General features: G+C 39.9%; 1 protein-coding gene across 2 annotated transcripts; it reads left to right on the top strand.

The window, feature by feature from the left end:
* Positions 1-433: 433 nt before the first annotated feature.
* On the top strand, positions 434-20187 carry steap1 (STEAP family member 1). 2 transcript variants are annotated; one of them, XM_003221963.4, is made up of 5 exons: positions 434-651; positions 11243-11349; positions 15347-15859; positions 17883-18047; positions 19046-20187. In XM_003221963.4, exons 2-5 carry the CDS (start codon positions 11287-11289, stop codon positions 19301-19303), a joined length of 999 nt encoding a protein of 332 aa, XP_003222011.1. In that variant the 5' UTR covers positions 434-651; positions 11243-11286; the 3' UTR covers positions 19304-20187. The 2 variants fall into 2 exon arrangements, with proteins under 2 accessions (XP_003222011.1, XP_008110700.1); XM_008112493.3 differs by lacking the exon at positions 434-651 and adding an exon at positions 659-790.
* The last annotated feature ends 321 nt before the right edge of the window (positions 20188-20508 follow it).

The raw sequence follows: 20508 nt of genomic DNA, 5'->3' as shown, positions 1-20508 counted from the left end.
ATTTTGATGTTTAATAGGCTTTTTTCTTAATCTCTCCTTATTATCCAACATATTCGCTTATCCAACGTTCTGCCGGCCCGTTTCTGTCAAATTTATTGTTAAACATGATGTTTTGGTGCTTAATTTGTAAAATCATAACCTATTTTGATGTTTAATAGGCTTTTTCTTAACATCTCCTTATTATCCAACATATTCGCTTATCCAACGTTCTGCCGGATAAGTGAGACTCTACTGTACCTTGTAAAACTACAGCTCCCAGGACCCCATAACATTGAGTCGAAGCATTTTACGAGGTATCAAACTGCATCCATTCCACAGGGCAGAGAAAGCTAAGGACCTTGCAGAACTACAGCTCCCAGGACCCCACAGCATTGCGCGGTGTCACACTGCATTCATTCCACAGTGTAGATGCAGCCGAGAAAGGCGGGGCCGAGGCGAGGAGGCGGGAAGGGCGGAGGGCGGGCCGGAGAGCGGCTCCACGCCGAGCCAGGCCGCCCTCCGGGGCTGAAAGGAGACGCCGGGCTCCAAGCTCTTAAACCAGACTTCGAAGCAGGATCCCAGAGAAGGGGAGGAAAGTTCACCTCGGCGAGCGCGGAGAAGAAGGCGAGAGAGAAGTCGCCCTTGTCTTTGCTCTCTGGACGCGCCTCGGATGTGAGTAGCCCCTTGGTCCCCGGAGCACAGCCAAGCCCGGGAGAAGGAAGGACACGTCGCTGCTCCGGCAAATATTTGCCCAGCCTGCCGCCCTCCATCCCTCTCCTCTCCTCGCCTCTGGCTTTCAAGGCACTGCCAGGTCTCACCTACTTACTTACTGATTGCATGGGTGCCTTTCCTGTCTTCTTGGGTTTTTACCGCCCTAACAAGGCAAACAGGATTTTTATTTTTGATTTATTTTAGCAAGCATAAACAAAACGTATGTGGATCGACAGCAGCAAAGATTATTTTTTTAATATTTTAATCAAATATATAAATATTCTCAAATATTATTTTTAATATTTTAATCAAATATATAAATACAGTAGAGTCTCACAAGCTAAACGAGCCAGCAGAAGCTTGGATAAGCGAATATCTTGGAGAATAAGGAGGGATTAAGGAAAAGCCTATTAAACATCAAATTAGGTTATGATTTTACAAATTAAGCACCAAAACATCATGTTATACAACAAATTTGACAGGAAAAGTAGTTCAATACGCAGTAATGTTATGTTGTAATTACTGTATTTATGAATTTAGCACCAAAATATCATGATATATTGAAAACATTGACTACAATAATGACTTGGATTATCCAGAGGCTTGGATAAGCGAGGCTTGGATAAGTGAGACTCTACTGTATATGGATTGACAGTAGCAAAGATTATTTTTAAAATACACTAAGGTAAAGGTTTCTCCTGACGTTAAGTCCAATCGTGACTGACTCTGGGGGTTGGTGCTCATCTCCATTTCTAAGCCGAAGAGCCAGCGTTGTCCATAGACACCTCCAAGGTCATGTGGCTGGCATGACTGCATGGAGCGCCATTACCTACCCGCCAGAGTAGGTATTGATCTACTCACATTTGCATGTTTTCGAACTGCTAGGTTGGCAGGAGCTGGGGCTAACAGTGGGCGCTCATTCTGCTCCCGGGATTTGAACTTGGGACCTTTTGGTCCGCAAGTTCAGCAGCTCAGCGCTTTAACACACTTCGCCACCAGAGGCCCCTTTAATATACAGTAGAGTCTCTCTTATCCAACATAAACAGGCCGGCAGAACGTTGGATAAGTGAAAATGTTGGATAATAAGGAGGGATTAAGGAAAAGCCTATTAAATGTCAAATTACATTATAATTTTACAAATTAAGGACCAAAACATCATGTTTTACAACAAATTGGCAGAAAAAGCAGTTCAATACACGGTTAACATTATGTAGTAATTACTGTATTTATAAATTTAGCCCCAAAACATCACAGTGTATTGAAAACATTGACTATAAAAACATTGGCTACCAACAAATTGACTACAAATATAGAATTGCATAAAATGAACGTACCGTAACAACATTGTCAGAAATTAAATGTGTTAAAAGTTTAGTCCTTGCTACCCAGAGAAACAGCTGTGGATCTGGGTGGGAGGCAGAGTGCATTGGATAATCCAGAACATTGGATAAGTGAATGTTGGATAAGTGAGACTCTACTGTATTTTGATAGTAGCAACTATAGAGCAAGACCCCATCGTACCTCGCAGCCTCTGACGATGCCTGCCATAGACGTAGGCGAAACGTCAAGAGAGAATGCTTCTGGAACATGGCCATACAGCCCGGAAAACACACAACAACCCTGTGATTCCAGCCATAAAAGCCTTCAACAACACTCCCATCATTTGCTTGCTTTCTTGCTTTGCACCACAAGGTACACAATGTGTGGTTGAAGGCTTTCATGGCCGGAATCACTGGGTTGCTGTGAGTTTTCCGGGCTGTATGGCCATGTTCCAGAAGCATTCTCTCATGACGTTTTGCCCATATCTATGGCAGTCATCCTCAGAGTTTGTGAAGTTTATAGGAAATTCCAGAGAAGAAACAATCACGGCCAACGAATCACCTGCTAACAAAAGATTCCTCCAGGCAGTAGCAGCTAGGCTTTGAAGCTGCAAGGCTAGTCAATGCTAATCAAGGTGGCCAATTGCAACATTCACACCTACCTCAAACAGACAAGAGTTCTTTCTCCCACCCTGGACATGATTCCATAGGTATATAAACCCCACTCGACTAGTTTCCTACAAACCTCACAACTTCTGAGGATGCCTGCCATAGATGTGAGTGAAACATCAGGAGAGAATGCTTCTGGAACATGGTCATGCAGCCCGGGAAACTCACAGCAGCCAAACAAGGTACACATTTTGGGAACAGAGAAGATGCTTTGGGATACACAATCTCCCACTGTAGAATTAATGCAGTTTGGCATCACTTTAATGCAGTTTGGTCCCACTTGGACTGCCATGGCTCAATGTTAGGGAATCCAGGGAGTTGTAGTTTTAAAAAGGCTACAGCATTTGCTGCCAAAGAGTGCTGGTGCGTCACTAAACTACAACTTCCAGGATTACATGGTAATTAAAGTGGGATCAAACTGTATTCTATGGTGTAGATGCAGCCAAAGATGGAGCAAGAACCCGTGAAGTTCTTGCTTACTTGCTTGGCATCACAAGGTACCCATTTCTGGAACGAGGCAGAGGTTCCATCTAAATCATCATATCAGGCAGTTTGAAAATTATATGGTCAGTGTAGACCAGTGGTTTCCAACCTGTGGTCCATGGACCACCAGTGGTCCACAAGAACTAAAATATGGTCCAAGTCCTCACCGTTACTACTGCAAATAATAACAGCCCAATGAAAAAAAGTCTTGGTGTTTTTGTTTTTAGGCCTGTTCCTGGGGTTATTTGGGGTGCTGATTCAGAAAACTCCATTGGATAGACCACAGCACTAGATTATTAAATATGGTTTTCTCTGGGCGAACAGATGGCAACTACTGGATGGCATATGTTCTGTATCAGAAACTAGAGCTGATGTGGTCTATCCAATGCAATTTTCTGAATCATCACCCCAAATAACCAAAACCAATCTAAAGTTGACCAAAAACTGATTCGTAACCCTTTTGGTACTAATGTTGAAGAGTGCTCCCTGGTCAAGTGGTCCCTGGTCAAAAAAAGGTTGGGAACCACTGGTGTAGACTCATACAATGCAGTAAAACTCTATTATATGAGTCTACAAAAACTATATAATGCAGTTTCAAACTGCAGTGAAGATGGGACCTGGGTTATCTTGAGGTATGTCTACAATGTATAATGGATGCAATTTGACAGCTCAGTGCTATCGAGGCTCAGTGCTATGGAATCATGGAAGTTGTAGTTTCTTCGTGTCAGGAGCGACTTGAGAAATTGCAAGTCGCTTCTGGCGTGAGAGAATTGGCCGTCTGCAAGGACGTTCCCAGGGGACGGCTGGATATTTGGTGTTTTATCATCCTTATGGCAGGCTTCTCTCATGTTCCTGCATGGGGGGCTGGAGCTGACAGAGGGAGCTCACCTGCTCTCCCTGGATTCGAACCGATGGCCTGTCGGTCAGCAGTCCTGCCGGCACAAGGGTTTAACCCATTGCGCCACCAGGGGCTCAGTTTGTCGTTGTAGTTTTACAGGATCTTTAGCTATCTGTCAAAGAGTGTGCCTCACCAAATTACAAACCCATGATTCTATAGCATTGAGCCTTGGCAGTCAAAGTAGGATCAAGCTTCATTAATTCAGCAATGTAGATGCAGCCTGGGTCTCATGGATGAGACACAGAACTAGAGTACCAACACAAACAAAACTTGTTTGGGTTTGTAGGGTTTAAAAATCCGAGCTGCTAGCTTTGGCAAAAGGTCTTGTGCGGAACAAGAGTTGTGTTGCGAAGTTGAGGAGAAGTAGTTGGTTTGTTTTTTGGAATCGTGGAGGCAAAGTATGCAGACTAAAATGTTCCAAAACTGGGAAAATTCCGCAATTGGGAAATAGTTGTATTTTCCCCTCCTGTTCCGGCTACCAGCCTCAATGCCCTGTTGCATCACCACTCACAGCTTTCAGGTACCAGCAGAGATTACTAAAGACCTGGTAGGACTACAGTTTTCATGATTCCATAGCACTGAGCCATGGAAGTTCAAAAGGTGTCAAACTGAATTCATTCCATAGTGCAGATGCACTCTCTAATCAACTCCTATCCTCAACACTCGGCCCCCTTCCACACAGCTGTATAAAATCCCACATTATCTGCTTTGAACTGGGTTATATGGCAGTGTGGACACATAACCCAGTTGAAAGCCGATATTGTGGATTATCTGTGTTGATATTCTGGGTTATATGGCTGTGTGGAAGGACCTTCACTGAACTGTTTGGATCTTCTTCCCTCTGTTACTTTCTGAAGTCTTTCTGCTTTTATGAAATTTCCCAGATTCTTTTTTGCAGTGATGCTGCCATGTTTATTACTAATGCAACACTGCTCAGCAAGTTATTAACATATAGGAATCTGCATCTCTTATTATTTAATACCATTGGTATTGGCAGAGGAGCAAAGTCAGGAGACATATCTGTAGACATATCTATGTAATTGCCTGGAGCAAGAGTTGTGCTGCCTCAGCAGACATCCAGGAAGGAGAACTACAGGATCAAATCTTGGACTGCTGTGAAGCTAAAACTTTGGAGAAATTTCACTGTTTTCGACTACAACTCATTACTACCACTACACATCTCTTCTTCCTTTAGGAATTAGCAATAACTTTTCTATCTGTGGAATCCCCTCATGTTGCTTCTATGGCTACACTACCAGATAAAATCAGTTTATCTGCTTTGAACTAGATTATATGGCAGTGTAGACTCATATAATCCAGTTCAAAGCAGATAATGTGGATTATCTACTTTGATAATCTGGATTATATGGCAGTGTAGAAGGGGCCTGTGACTTCAAAGTTGTGAGTCTCTTGTCCCTGTGCCTCACAAGTTGTGTAGTTCCAAGCTTGAGGCACGATATTTGATGGCTCTGCTCTTGAGTGGCACATTCCTCAAAGAACCCTCCTCTTATGTTTTTAAATTGTTGCCCTCCCTAGCAGCTTCTCCTATTTCTTGCTTTTCCAAAAGTGTCTGCTTCACACTTTCCAGAACAGCGTCACCTTCCCTGATAAGATAAAGTGTAGCTGCACAAGCTTCAAGACTCCACAACCACAGTTTTCTTCCTTGCTATTACTACAGATACAGCACAATAGTGTTGTATCTGTGGCAAGAAAACAAGCATGACACAGATGTTGCAGTGAACTGCAGCAAGTACAAGACCTACCCATGTTCATTAACCTGTGTATATAATAGCATAGAAAACCAGTTTGGCATTGTAGTTTGAATGCTGGATTATATCTCCAGAAAGCAGAGTTCAAATCCCTGCTCAACCATGAAAACCCACTGGATGACCTTGGGTAAGAGGGAGACCACATTTCAAATGGATACATAGATTCAGGACCTCATCGCATGGAACTTGAGAAGCGTTGGGGACTGTCTGTCTAGCAAAGGGAATCGTATTGTTAGATCCCCAATCGTCCGTTTCAAATTCTGTCTTTCCATCACACATGTTTCTCTCTCCAGGTTTTTACCCATTGTTAATGTAATGAGCTATACAAAACACAATAATGGTTCAAAACATAAGTAATAATAATAATAATAATAATAATAATAATAAATTTATTTTTATACCCCGCCTAGTACACAATATGTATATTAGAGCATCATATATATATTACATTCACAGAATCAATGCTCAGTCCTATGGTATATAACCCAAAAGTATCAAACTCAATATTATAAATCAAACAAGATGATATAAGTCTCTGCAGTTCTGGAAGGATTCCTCAGGACTCTACAGGTTTAGAATCAATAGTAAAGCCAAGGAGACAGAATCAATGCTGATGTAGATCCTGAGTAGCTGGTTATATATCTGTTTACGCCGTTTACAACTGGTTCCCGAGTTTTATCCCAGTTTCGGTAACCCTCCTTCTGGTAAGTGGCAAATGTTTTATAATTTCTTTATTGATGGCTCTGCTTCAGGTATTCTTAACAGAAATAGAAAATGAAAGGAAATTTGTCTAATGTTGTGCTCTTTATAAGATATAAATCATAAATTATATAGACCTTGTGAAAATAGACATGTCAAAGCACCCCAAGGTATGCGGTATTCTAAGTTACAAACAAGGAATTACCTTTTTCCCAGATATAGTAGTACCCGTTGTTGCCTGTGTTTGGAACCATCACAAGGGGAATGCTTTTCTCTGCCCTCTCCTTTTTTAAAAAAATCAGGGAAAACTTCAGTACTGAAAAGCCAAGAGATCCCTTGCCATGCCCAAAGCCCCTTACACTAAAGGAGACAGGACACCACTCTGAAAACTCTTTTTTCAGTGGGATCCCTTGCCCTCCCCAAAGCCCCGCATACCAGAGGAGGCAATGTCTCCTCCCATGTCACAGTTGTAAAACACTCCTTTCAATGGGATCTTCCCCTCTTCTGTTTGAATTCCTCTCCTTGAGTAGACAAGCAGAATTTTAACTCCACTTTCAACATTTATTTCAATTGAACCTTCCCTCCACTTTTAACACTCCTTTCAATTTGGTAATTTCCCTCTAGAGTAGATTAGCGCATTTTAAAAATACTTATTTCAATAGGACCCACATTATCTTAACCACTTTAAACAACAGAAGGATCATGGAGAGGCACTTCATAAAATGGAGCATAACAGAGAAATCCACCACTTCTTATGGAGCCTAGAGTACTATTAAAGAGAAAATGCAGTGACAATAAAGTGATAACGAACGCCCATTTCTCCCTGTCACTGAAACAGTTCATAACGGACAAATCTGTCAGATCTCATCACATATATTTTTTTAGTGTTAGTGGCAGTTCTGTTGTGTGCTAGGGGCTCAGAACACGATTACTCACCCGTGTTTTAAACTCCCTCCTTTCAGCATGCTTCATCTCCATTTCAAGGATGAAGGGCAACGGATGATGGCCAGAAGTAAGCAAACAGCACGTGATGGGCTCCATGTCTCTTATTCTTGAAATGGAGATGAAGTGTCCTACGACTGGGAAAATCCTCCATATGATGAGGCCATCTATTAGGAAAGCAATGACACTGAGACCCCTTCCAGACAGCTGTATAAAATCCACATTGAACTGGATTTTCTGGCAGTGTGGACTCAGATATTCCAGTTCAAAACAGATATTGTAGATTTTCTGCCTTGATATTCTGGGTTATATGGCTGTGTGGAAGGGTCCTGAGTCTACAAGATCTGAGCAGGGCTATTGTGGACAGGTTGACTTGAAGGTCTTTTGTTCATAAAACCACCAGAAGTCGAAGTTGACTTCAGGTCAGATGATAATAATAGTGTTATATTCCATGTTATTAACCATTGCAATATGCTGAGTGCTCCTCAGATTTGAAGTAGAAGTAATATTTTCAGCCATGTCAGTTAAAGTTCAACACAGTGTGGTGCATGTTCCCTCACTTATCACGGGGGTTAGGTTCCAGGACCACCCACAATAAGTGAAAATCTGCGAAGTAGGGACACTGTATTTATTTTAATATTTATACATTATTTTAGTAGTTATACACTATTTTAAGTCTTTATCAACCAATCGTGTGTTGATAAATCACCTCCTTCTCCTGTTGCCGCTTGGGCTCCTTTTCTCTCTCTTCAGCTTCTCCTTCCTCCCTTCCTTGGGCTGTAAATTGTAATTTTTTATGGTTTATAATATTCTTTTAGAGTTTATTGAAAAACCGCAAAACAGTGAATCCACGCAAAGCAACCGCGAAATAGTGAGGGAACACTGTATCCCCTTAAGTGTTGACTACCAGTAGAGTATTTGGGAAATGAAAAGGCCTATATCCCATTCACCTTAATAAACATCTCTATACTGTATAGCTAATAATTTGCATGTAGACATATCTTCTGATTCAGTCTCTAAAATAGATTATCTTGCTTGTGTTGTGTCTCTCTGATATGAGCTCCCAGCATCTGCTCTCTGATGCAAATGTCTCACTCTCCCCAAGGACTGGGTGGGCCCTGCTTAACTGCAACACAAAAAGCTCTGCAACCTTATCAACAGCTACCAGTGCTTTGAAATAAAGTAGTCTCTCGCTTATCCAACCTTTGCTCATCCAACGTTCTGTATTATCCAACGCAGTCTGCCTCCCACCCAGATCCACAGCTGTTTCTCAAGGCAGCAGTGCGCAGCGGGCCAACATGCCCAACGACAACACAAGTGCAGCCACACTCCCAAACAAGTGGCAGACTTGTTGTAAAACATGATGTTTTGGTGCTTAATTTGTAAAATCATAACGTAATTTGACATTTAATAAGCTTTTCCTTAATCCCTCCTTATTATCCAACATTTTCACTTATCCAACGTTCTGCCGGCCCATTTATGTTGGATAAGTGAGACTCTACTGTACTACTTTTTTGGACTACAACATCCAGAATCCACTAACATGCATGGCCTTTGGCAATGGTACTTGCAGGGTTCTGGCAGTTGTAGCCTAAAAAGATAACATCTCAAAGCTGTATCAAATCACTTTGGAAAGTATTCTTTCTTCTAGAATGCTTATGTAAGTAACACTGACTTAATTCTTTCCTACTGCCATGATAAATTTAGAGCATAGTAATATGTATGTTGTGGTCTCTAAATCCCTTGAGCCACAAGGACTTACTGGCTTCAGTAGACAATGTTTATTGATTATCTGTCTGCTGAAAACTATTGCTTGACTCTCCATGATTTTTATCTCTCTCCCTCTCTCTAATACAACTGTGGTGGACTGTTAGTTTTCTAGGCAGTGACTGCTAACGTCTGCCAGTGGGTAACACCTAGCATATTGCAAATGCCAAAATAAATAACAGGGAAGTATTGGAACAACATGTCCTAATATTTTCACTTCTATCGCCCATGCGAACCCTGAGGACCCTGAGGCTATGTGAAACTGTGATCAAGGAATTGTATTTCTACTGCATTGCAACTACCAGTAGTGGTCCACTTCTGTAGTGGGCAGAATCTAAAAAACTTGCCTTTTGAATGGATTTTATTCACTGCAAAATGTGTTTGTATCTCAGCATGAGCACAGACTAAAGCAAGACAATGATGTCAGTTTTCCTGTAAAAAGTCTGAAATTACTGCTTGCTTAAGCAGTCTGGGTTTGTTTTACCAAACATACTATGTATAAGGGGTTTATGGTGGTGTGACTGTCGGGGGTTTTTATGGTAGCAACAAGCAATAATACATACTTTTTCTTTTCTTTTATCGTACCCTACATAAGTAACACAGGCCTCAGTTATCTTCCAGAAAATATCCTATTTATTTCCATCCTCTTTGAGCTCAATTAAATCTTCTGCTTTTAAGGGAAACATACTTTGTTTTTACCCCTTCTTATAATGTTTTGAAAAAGAGGTTTTCACAGCTCAAAATGTATTCAATGAAACCTTTTGCAGGTAATTCATGCAGGAAAATTTTTAAAGGGTGCCTTTAGAACTCTGTATTATTTGGAATATTTGTGGATGGGACTGCAATAGAAAAGTGTTGTTTTTGTGATGTGTGCTGGGGAAAACATTTAATTTTGTTGTAGAATGACAATGAAGTTATTCTTTTCTATTAAAGGATTTTGTGGCAACCCTAACCTGAGATACTTCTGATAGGCCCTGATCATGGGCCGTTCTCACAGCCCTATATCCCAGAATATCAAGGCAGAAAATCCCACATTTTCTGCTTTGAACTGGAATATATGGCAGTGTGGACTCAGATAACCCAGTTCAAAGCAGATATTGTGGGATTTTCCGCCTTGATATTCTGGGATATAGGGCTGTGTGGAAGGGCCCCATATGACCATAAGCCAGGATTCAACAAGCAGCTTGCTAGTGCATATCTTTTACACTTCAAATGGGAGTAGTTGGAACAAACCATGGATGTTTTATCATGGTTTGTTTATTGTGATGTCTGACCTCCAACAAACCAGAGTTAGTGTCGTTGCTTGACCTCCAACAAAGCAAAGAGTTTAAATCAAGAACAAACCTTTGGCTGTTCCTCCAGTTTGCTAAAGGGAAGAGAAGGCAGACTACCAGATTTAGATACAATGATAAACCAAGGCTGGAACATGGTTTGTAGTTTCTTGAACTTGGAGAGAGTTTCTTGTACTTGGATCAGGCAGCAATATGGACTAATGTGTTATTCAGGATTTCAAGAAGTCTGGGGGCCCTTCCACACAGCCATATAACCCAGAATATCAAGACAAAATCCCACAATATCGGCTTTGAACTGGGTTATCTGAGTCCACACTACCAAATATTTCAGTTCAAAGTAGATAATGTGGGATTTTATTCAGCTGTGTGGAAGGGATCTAACTTATCACAACTTGCCCACTGTATGTATAGTAATCCTGTTCACTTTAATTTTTAAAAATTAAATGTACACTTTTAACATTCAAACTGGTTTGAAAATATACTGGTAGAACAGAATGAAGGCTCAGGCTCAAGAGAAGAAAGCTTATAATTGTATAACTTTCACAAATATGTTTTCAGCTTCCAACACAGAAAGTCTTAGTCAGTGCTAGAAATTTTGCTGATCTGCACAAACAAATTAAGCAGTGCTCATAAAACTCCAGCCATGTGCTTGAAATCATAATGCTGCATCCCTATAAAAAAATCTCAAAAGCCTCATATGAAATTGTCTTTCAGAAATCATCTTTCTATAAAAGGGGGAACGGAAATTGATCAGAAACATGGATGCAGATGAAGATCAGAAAACAGATCCTGAAAGGACATGGGAGAATTTGAACAATTCGGTAACCTCCTTTATGTGTGCATTTATATTTATTGGGGTGACAAACAAGACAAGTATTTTAATTTTATGGCAAGCTGTTTGGCCCCTACACTCTGAAATGTCTTGCTATACTATTCCAATATTTCAGTTTTGTTAGTATTATAAATATTGTAGATGTTTATTATGCATGAGACAGCCAGGCACTTGAAGACATGATAAAAAGGATACCATAAACTTACTTTAAAAACAAACATAAGTAAATGAGATTATTAATCACATTAATCAGAAAGCCTACAAACTGTCAAATAAAATTATAAAACTTCCTTCAATTAAACTAAGCAATACAGTAGGAACCTAATTCATCAGTAAGACTAAGAACTGTTCAGAACTAATATAAAGTCTGAATTTCAAATCAATAACCAAGACAGTGTCTGGCAAATTTTCATTAAAACCAGAAATTTATTACGGTCCCCTGCCTCACTTTCATAACAGCTTTAATATATTGTTGAAGGCTTTCATGACTGGAAACATTGGGTTGCTGTGAGTTTCCCGGACTGTGTGGCCTTTTAATAAGGAGAGAAAGCTTCTGGAACATGGCCATACAGACCGGAAAACTCACAGCAGCCCAACTTTAAGATAGTTTGCTATTCTAAAAGCAACATAATAATCTGAAGCATTTAGTAATGTAGTAACATTTCAAATGGAGCAATATGTTTAGATAATACATTTTACACATTCTTAATAAAATAATAATAATTTGGTATTTTGCCATCATATAGCCAAAAGGCATAGCTGGCATTCCTTAGGAACTTTGTAAAGTATTCCCTTAACTTCCTTCATTGAAATATTATTTAAATGACATTAAGTCAAGTAAATCTGAAGCTGTTAAGGGGACAATCTGGAAAGATATTGCGTTGAGAGGTTAGGAATGGCTGAAAGTTTAGCATATAAATGATTTAATCATAGTTTATCACCTTGGTCATATCTATTTGCCTGGTAAAATTAACTCCTTTGCTTTAAAAGGGAAATGGTCCCATCATAGCCCTTTGACAGAAGACATTAAGGGGAAACCCAAATCTGAGCTACATCATTACTGGTTTTACAAGACCATACACTGGACTGACCATATATACTTGAATGTATTTTGGGCAATATAATTGCTGACTGTTATAAGCCGATCTGAGTCCCTCCAGGTGAGAAGGGCGGGGTAAAAGTGATGTAAATAAATAAATAATAAAATATAAGCTGACCTGAATCTAAGCTGAGGCACCTAATTTTACCACACACAAAAATGGGAAAACTTGTTGACACAAGTATAAGAGGAGGGTAGGAAATGCAGCAGCTACTGGTAAATTTCAAACATAAAAATAGATACCAATAATATTACATTAATTGAGGCATCAGTAGGTTAAATGTTTTTGAATGTTTACGTAAAACTAATTTAAGATAATAATAAAACTTTAATAAGACTGTCCAACTCTGATTACCTATATACTCGAGTATAAGCCGACCCGTAGATAAGCCAGCCAGGACCCTCACTTGAGTATAAGCCGAGGTGGATTTTTTCAGCACTAATAAAGGACTGAAAATTTGGCTTATACTCGAGTATATATGGTACTTAACATTTCTTCCCAGGCAAACAAAATCAGTGAATGGGCTAGCAAGAAAATCAGTCTGCCATAGTCATACTTCATTGCTAAGCAAAAGGTGGAGGGGAAGCCAGATTTTATTCTCATTATAATCTGTTTCTTGGAACACTTAAGGCTTTTAAGAAAAAATTATGTTGAACAGACTTCATCTCATCCAAATTGGAAATAAATATAGATGCCTAAGTGATTAACTACATCCTTTTGAAATTAAGAACAGACTCGACTAAAGTACTTTAAAAAAAATCACACTCTCTCTATATTTTTCCGTTAACAAGTGCTATGTTACCCTTAGCAAGACTGTTAGTTTTCTAGGCAGAGACCCGGAAAAATGGTTTGTTACCATTTGGGCTCAAGGGTGAACTAAAGGTAGATTAGGATCTGCTGATAGATCTCTGGTTAAATTGCACTCCATCAGCATGGATCTCCAGCTCCCAGTTGTTTAACAATCGCAAAATGACTTTTACTACCTGAATTAATCTTATGAGGTACAGAAAGTTTGGAATCACTAGAAGGTGAGTCTCTCTGAAAGAATGATAAGCTCAATGCATAGCTCTGATACTGAAAACAAATTCCTAGAAACAGGTGTAAATTCCTAGTTAAGAATCTCATTGATTTTTAGTATCTGGTTTTTACATTTGTCTCTAATTCAGGGATTTGGGCATCTGATTTAAATAAAGAGGCCATCCTTGCATTCTCCAATGAAGTTTCCTTCTTAGTTTAATCCTTCTAACACTGAGCTACCAAGTTCAAAGGGTTTAAACTAAATGAGCTCCTTATTTGCATTCCTCCATTGTCAGTTAAACCTTTGAGAACATATATGGACATGAATCTTGGGTCATTTGGAAAAGTAATTATAGTGTAGTATAACTGTTTGTAGGGGCTCCATCTTGCAGTAAACACCACTGTAAATGCCGTGGTTCAATGGTGTGGAATGATGGCACTTATAAAGCTTGATGAGGCAGCGGCCCGTTTTGGCAGAAAAAGCTAAAAACCTTGCAAAACACTCATGATTCCATAGCATTGAGCCATGACAGTTAAAATGGTGTCAAACTGCATTAATTCTGCAATGTAGACACACCCTGAGACCAAGTTCCCAGCCAGTTATAATGTCACTGGGTGACCTTGGGCCATTTAGTGCCTTCACCTGATCTAACAGGATTATTACAAGGCTCAAATATGAAGGAAGGGAGAGCTCTGGGTTCTTTGGAGGAAAGTCACAATATATATGTGTATATCAAATATGAGTAAGACTTAGGCCCCTTGTACGCTTCCCGTTTAATGTGGTTTGAAGGGAGCTTCAAACTTGTTGGAAATAGCAATCTTCCAAGCCTCTCACTATTTATTTATTTATTAATGTATATATTTGCTAACCTGTATTCTATGTGTATGTTGATTTGCCAGTTTGTCTGTACCTCTTTGGTGTGGGAGAGGTTATAGACATGTGACTGTACTGAGCATGTTCAGACTTAGGACTCCATTTTGTATTCAGTGTTTCCATCAGACCTCAGAGGAGGTGGATGTGTGTCTGCTTTTGTACTTTACTAGAGAAGTATGACTTATGGACTTCAAAGAGTACAATTATACCTAAAGCCTATGGACTATTGATTAAGAATGACACACAGAAGTACATCCTATCTATAACTTAACTGTAAATAAAAAATATTGAGGACGCCTGGGAATTATAGAATAACTGGAGTTTGATCCTCCCTCTCTCCTGATGTAAATAACTTAAAATGCACTTGATCAAAGTGTTGAGTGATGATGTAAAGAACTAGTTAAATATCTAGAAGAAGAAAGTTGAATGGGCTTTTCATTAGCCGACCGATTTCAGTGACATATGCTGAAATGCAGTATAGAGAAGCCCTACCTTTATAGACACATAACAAGCCTAGTTCCCCTTTTTACTGCAATGTCCACTTCAAAATTGCTAGTCAAACAAGCTACAGTTATCTAGAAGATTAAAAAACAGCTTTCCTTTTCAAGTTATTGTGTTTGTAAAGCCTGCAGATTCCATTCATGTTCAATGTGAACTCCAAAAAGTTTTCTCACGTCTTTGAAGCTGCACCTCACTTCAAAGGATTGGTGAAGAAAGTAAATCCATAGAAGATAGCAAACATCCTGAAATGAACTGGTGCTGAAAATTGTAAGTGAAAAGGGCATCAGTGTGCAACCTCAAGTTCTTTTCATTCAGCCCCAGTAATGTAGCCAAATTCCTGTAATTTAGAACTTCATGAACAGATTAGAATAGCTTCCAATGGAGTGTGTATAAGTGGATTTGTAAAGGGCAACAATGCAGGGACCTCCTAATTCTGATATGTGTTTTAAAGCCCATATTACGTTTATGTGTTGTGTGTTCTTTTCCCCATTTAGGCCACGGATCTAAAAGCAACTGGTTCACTGACAACAGACGATTTCCCTCATATTCATCAAAGAATCTATATCGATGAGTTTGACTCTCCTCCCAATGCACACTGTAAATATGACCTTTTCCCTCGATGGCATTTACCAGTGAAGATAGCCCTGGTATTATCGTCGTTAACCTTTATGTACACTTGTCTAAGGGACGTCATCTATCCTTTTGTGACTGCTCGAGAAAATGTATTTTACAAAATTCCAATCCTGGTCATCAACAAAGTCTTGCCCGTGGTTTCAATCACCCTTTTGGCCTTGGTATATTTGCCGGGAATACTGGCCGCAGGTTTCCAGTTCTATCATGGAACCAAGTACAGACGTTTTCCACAGTGGTTGGATACATGGATGTTATCCAGGAAACAGTTTGGGCTGCTCAGCTTCTTCTTTGCCTCAATGCATGCCTGCTACAGTTTGTGCTACCCAATGAGGAGATCTTACAGATACAAACTCTTGAACTGGGCATATCAACAGGTACCCCACTGTGTGTGTGTGTCTTTGTGTGTGTGTGTGTGTGTGTGTGTGTGTGTGTTGTGCCATAAAATATCTAAACCAGTGTTTCTCAACCTGGGGGTCAGGACCCCGGGGGGGGGGGGTCACGAGGGGGGGTCAGAGGGGTTGCCAAAGACCATCAGAAAACACATTTCTAATGGTCTTAGGAACCTCTTTGGCAGAGAAGTCTGGATGTAGATGAACTACAACTCCAAAACTCAAGGTCAGTGCCTACCAAACACTTCCAGTATTTTCTGTTGGGCATGGGAGTTCTGTGTGGAAAGTTTGGCCCAATTCTATCGTTTGTGGGGATCAAGGGTCTCTTTGATTGTAGGTAAACTATAGATCCCAGCAACTGCAACTCCCAAATGGCAAGGTCTATTTCCCCCAAACTCCACCAGTGTTCAAATTTGGGCATATTGAGTTTTCGGGCCAAATTTGTTCCGGATCCATCATTGTTTGAGTCCACAATGCTCTCTGGGTGTAGGTGAACTACAACTCCAAAACCTAAGGTCAATGCTCATCAAGCCCTTCCAGTATTTTCTGTTGGTCATGGGAGTTATGTGTGCCAAGTTTGGTTCAATTCCATTGTTGATGGACTTTAGAATGCTCTTTGATTGTAGGTAAACTATAAATCCCAGCAACTACAACTCCCAAATAACAAAATCATTCTCCCCCAACCCCACCAAGTATTCAAATTTGGGCGTATTGGGTATTTGTGCCAATTTGGTTCAGTGAATAAAATACATTCCCAAGGGGACTCAGGGCGGTTATTAACAATAATAATGATGATGATATATAACTACTAACTCTAATGGTGCTCCATGCAGTCATGCCGGCCACATGACCTTGGAGGTGTGTACGGACAACGCCGGCTCTTCAGCTTAGAAATGGAGATGAGCACCAACCCCCAGAGTTGGTCACAACTGGACTTAACATCAGGGGAAAATCTTTACCTATAGCTACTAAATGGTATGATTTTGATAGTAGTGGCAACTGAAATAGCTATAGGGATCACTGAGATACTAAAAAAAATAGAGTAGAATATTATGAAGTTCTTGTGAATATTGGGAGAGACAGGACATTGTTTTGGCTATAATTCTCTCGTCTTAAAGTTTCCAGAGCTCTTTTCTCCCTTTGCCCTCTGAGAACCAGGTTTTCACTGTAAATGCCAACATCGCTGGAGCTTGTTCTTGTTTACAGATCTATTACAGCCATTGTTTAAAAACAACTGAACAGTATTGGTTCCCCTGGCGTGATGACAAGAACTGTCAAGAATGCCTGCTGATTAGCTGCTTAAAATACTGTTTCTTAGAGCATTACCTGGTGTTACAACCTGCCAGAGGTTGTATTTAGCCTTCGATGGAATTCTGTTCCATCAGCGAATAAAAGCAGCCCTGCTGGGGAAATCAAGTTAAAAGGGGATTGGAACAGACCTCCTTGGAGGTCAGAACTTTGCTGAAGTAAGTAAATATTTTGCAAGCCAATTCACTTTCCTTTGATGGAGTCTGATGCAATTTACATGGTCATTGTTAGAGACAATAGCTCAGTTAAAGATCAAGGGATATGTCCATACTTAATTTATAAGTGTACACAGAAGAAGAGGAAAAAGTTAGCCAAACAACAAATGTACTTTGGCTCCGCTCGAACTGTCATTGAGTTTTGGGATTTGTTGGATGCTGAGACATTAGAACATGAGAATGAAATGTCACTCCCTCAGTTGCAAATCACACAATTGCATGAGATGAAACCAAGGCAGTTAAAGGAAGGGTCACAATGCTGTTATGAGCCTTTGCTTTGTTCAGCATTGTGGTTAATGTAATGACGTACACAGATGTGGCCATGCAGTATCTATAAACAGCAAAAAGACTGCATTTTAGAGTGTTCAAATAAAATGTTCAAACAAGAGTGATTGCATCCCTAGGAAAGTCCTGAATCCTAAGTAAATTTGAGTCTTTGGAGTATCATTTTGACACTTTTAAAAAATGTAGTATTCTCTTTACAGGTGAAGCAGAAAAAAGAAAACGCCTGGATTGAACATGATGTCTGGAGAATGGAGATTTATGTGTCTCTGGGAATTCTGGGACTTGCTCTCTTGGCTCTTCTGGCGGTAACCTCAATCCCATCTGTCAGCCAGTCACTGACCTGGAGAGAGTTCCATTACATTCAGGTAATTGTAAATATAATGGATCTTATTTTACCTGGAGAACCGTACAGTGTGTATTATAGGTTTGAGATTCAAGGTGAATCTGCACTGTAGAATTAATGCAGTTTGATACTACTTTAACTGCCGTAGCTCAGTAGTTTGGTGAGAAACCAGCACTTTTTAGCTTTTATTGGTGTGTGTCAGGAGTGACTTGAGAAACTGCAAGTTGCTTCTGGTGTGAGAGAATTGGCTGTCTGCAAAGACGTTGCCCAGGGGATGCCTGGATGTTTGATGTTTTACCATCCTTGTGGGGAGCTGGAACTGGCAGAGGGAGCTCATCCGCACTCTCTCTGGATTCGAACCAGCAACCTTCAGGTCAGCAACCCAATCTTCAAGTCACAAAGGTTTAACTCATTGCGCCACCGGGGGGTCCAACTTTGAAAAGTCTAAAGACTTTGCAAAACTAGAACTCCCTGGATTCCATGCATTGAGCCATGGCAGTTGAAGTGGTGTCTAACTGCATTAATTCTATAGTGTAGATGCACCTTAGTCTCTAATATTTCCATCTGAAAGGATGTAAATGCAGGAAAACACTTAGAAACCATAGAAACACAAGAGTTGGAAAACACCATAAGGCCATCCAGTCCAGTGCTATGCAGGTATCACAGCTGACAAATGACATACTCTTTGTAAAAACCTCCAACAGTTCTTTCTAAGGTTTCAGTGGAATTTCTTTTCCAATCATTTGACTCCGTCGTCCATGTCCTAGTCTCTAGAGCAGCAGAAGACAAGCTCACTCCATCTGCAGTATGACATCCTTTCAAATATTTAAACATGGCTATTTATACATGGCGCATCCACTTCAAAATCCCCAGTGTTCCTTGTCAGTTGGGCACTGGGTAATTCCAAAGGCATCTTGTGTAGACTGGTTTTCCTCCCCGTAGGATTGGAATTCGTTAAGTTATTACAATTTTCTTTTTACTTTTAAAAGCTAATGCATTGTTTTATTCCTTCCTTTCTAGAGCAAAATGGGATATCTAGCTCTGCTGCTGTGCACTGTTCATGCCCTGGTGTTTGCATGGAACAAATGGGTCGACTTAGGCCAGTTTGTATGGTACACTCCCCCTACATTCATGATAGCAGTTGTTCTTCCAGTTTTGGTTTTGGCTTGCAAATGTATCCTGCTTTTCCCGTGCCTCAGGAAAAGACTACAGAAGATCAGATCTGGCTTTGACGCTAACACAGTGACAAGTAGGACGTCAATAGCTTCCAGACTGTAGACTTAAGTGTGTATATACTTAACACCGATATGACTTCTTTCCCAGGCCTTAAAATGAATAATAGTTATACCTAAGGCTACAGTTCTCTGCTTACATACATGGAGTTTAAGTACTGAACTCGGGAAGACTTCCTTCTGCGTATACAATCATACTTAGGATTATATTTCACAGAGGAAAAGTCAATCTGCTTTTGCCTTACTGGTGGACAAAGCATTTTTATGTTTCAGTACAAACTTACTTGTGCAAATTAAAATGTTGAATATATAATGGTGACCTTAATATTTCATTAATGCCCTACATGTGATTTTCTGATAAAATTCTAGATTTCGACTGAAATTCCAAATTTCGACAACACATCAGACTTTTTTTTCAAGCAGTCTAAATTGTTAGTGAAATAACTGACTTGTTAACTTAAAAAAAATTTTATGGTGCAATATACCGACTGGTGCTTAAGACTTAAAATTTAAACACTGAGCTGCCTTGACTAAAAATGTCTGAATTCAGTTGTTGGGCCAGATGACCAAAAAGTAATCTCCAAGTCTCTATCTGATTGATTTCTGATACCATTTTTCAAAATGCTTTTCTAAATATATGCCCAAATGAAGAGAGAGACATAAATTAAATCAGGATAGGCTGGATTTTAGGCTTGTTTGGGGTTTCCAAGTTTTAAAAAGGCAGGCTCAAGCTGATCTTCATTTGGATTCTGGGAAGTCTCTCATTTTCTTGATCATGAGCCTCTGATGGAGTTCTGCATTTCTCAAAGTTACAGCGTAAACTGAATTGTGTAAATAAGAATATAAATACAAGTACCTTTTTGTTATATTTGTAGAAACTTTATTAGCATCTACTGTATTTAAAATAATAAAGCCCTTTTTTGCATTTTTTCACCTTTATGCTGTAATGGTTTTGTATATAAGCATAAATTGATGATTTTGCAAAAACAATAATAATAAATAATCAACTTTATACCGCGCCATCATCTCCCAGGACTTGGAGCGGCTTACAAAGCACTCAAGGTGCAACATGCAAAATACAAAAAGTGTAAAAACAACATAAAACAATAAGCAATCAACATAAAACACACAATACTGGAGGTTTGTAGCTACAGGGAGTAACCGATTAACCTTTTTCCCCCTGTTTGAAGACCATGCCTAGCAGATAGTGACTCATTCTGATCTCAGCTCAAAACCTCTTCTCCATTGGGA

This window comes from Anolis carolinensis, chromosome 6 (genome assembly GCF_035594765.1).
Source record: "Anolis carolinensis isolate JA03-04 chromosome 6, rAnoCar3.1.pri, whole genome shotgun sequence".
Lineage (NCBI taxonomy): Eukaryota > Metazoa > Chordata > Lepidosauria > Squamata > Dactyloidae > Anolis > Anolis carolinensis.
Note: the sequence above shows the minus strand (reverse complement) of the source record. Positions and strands in the feature narration are given on the sequence as shown.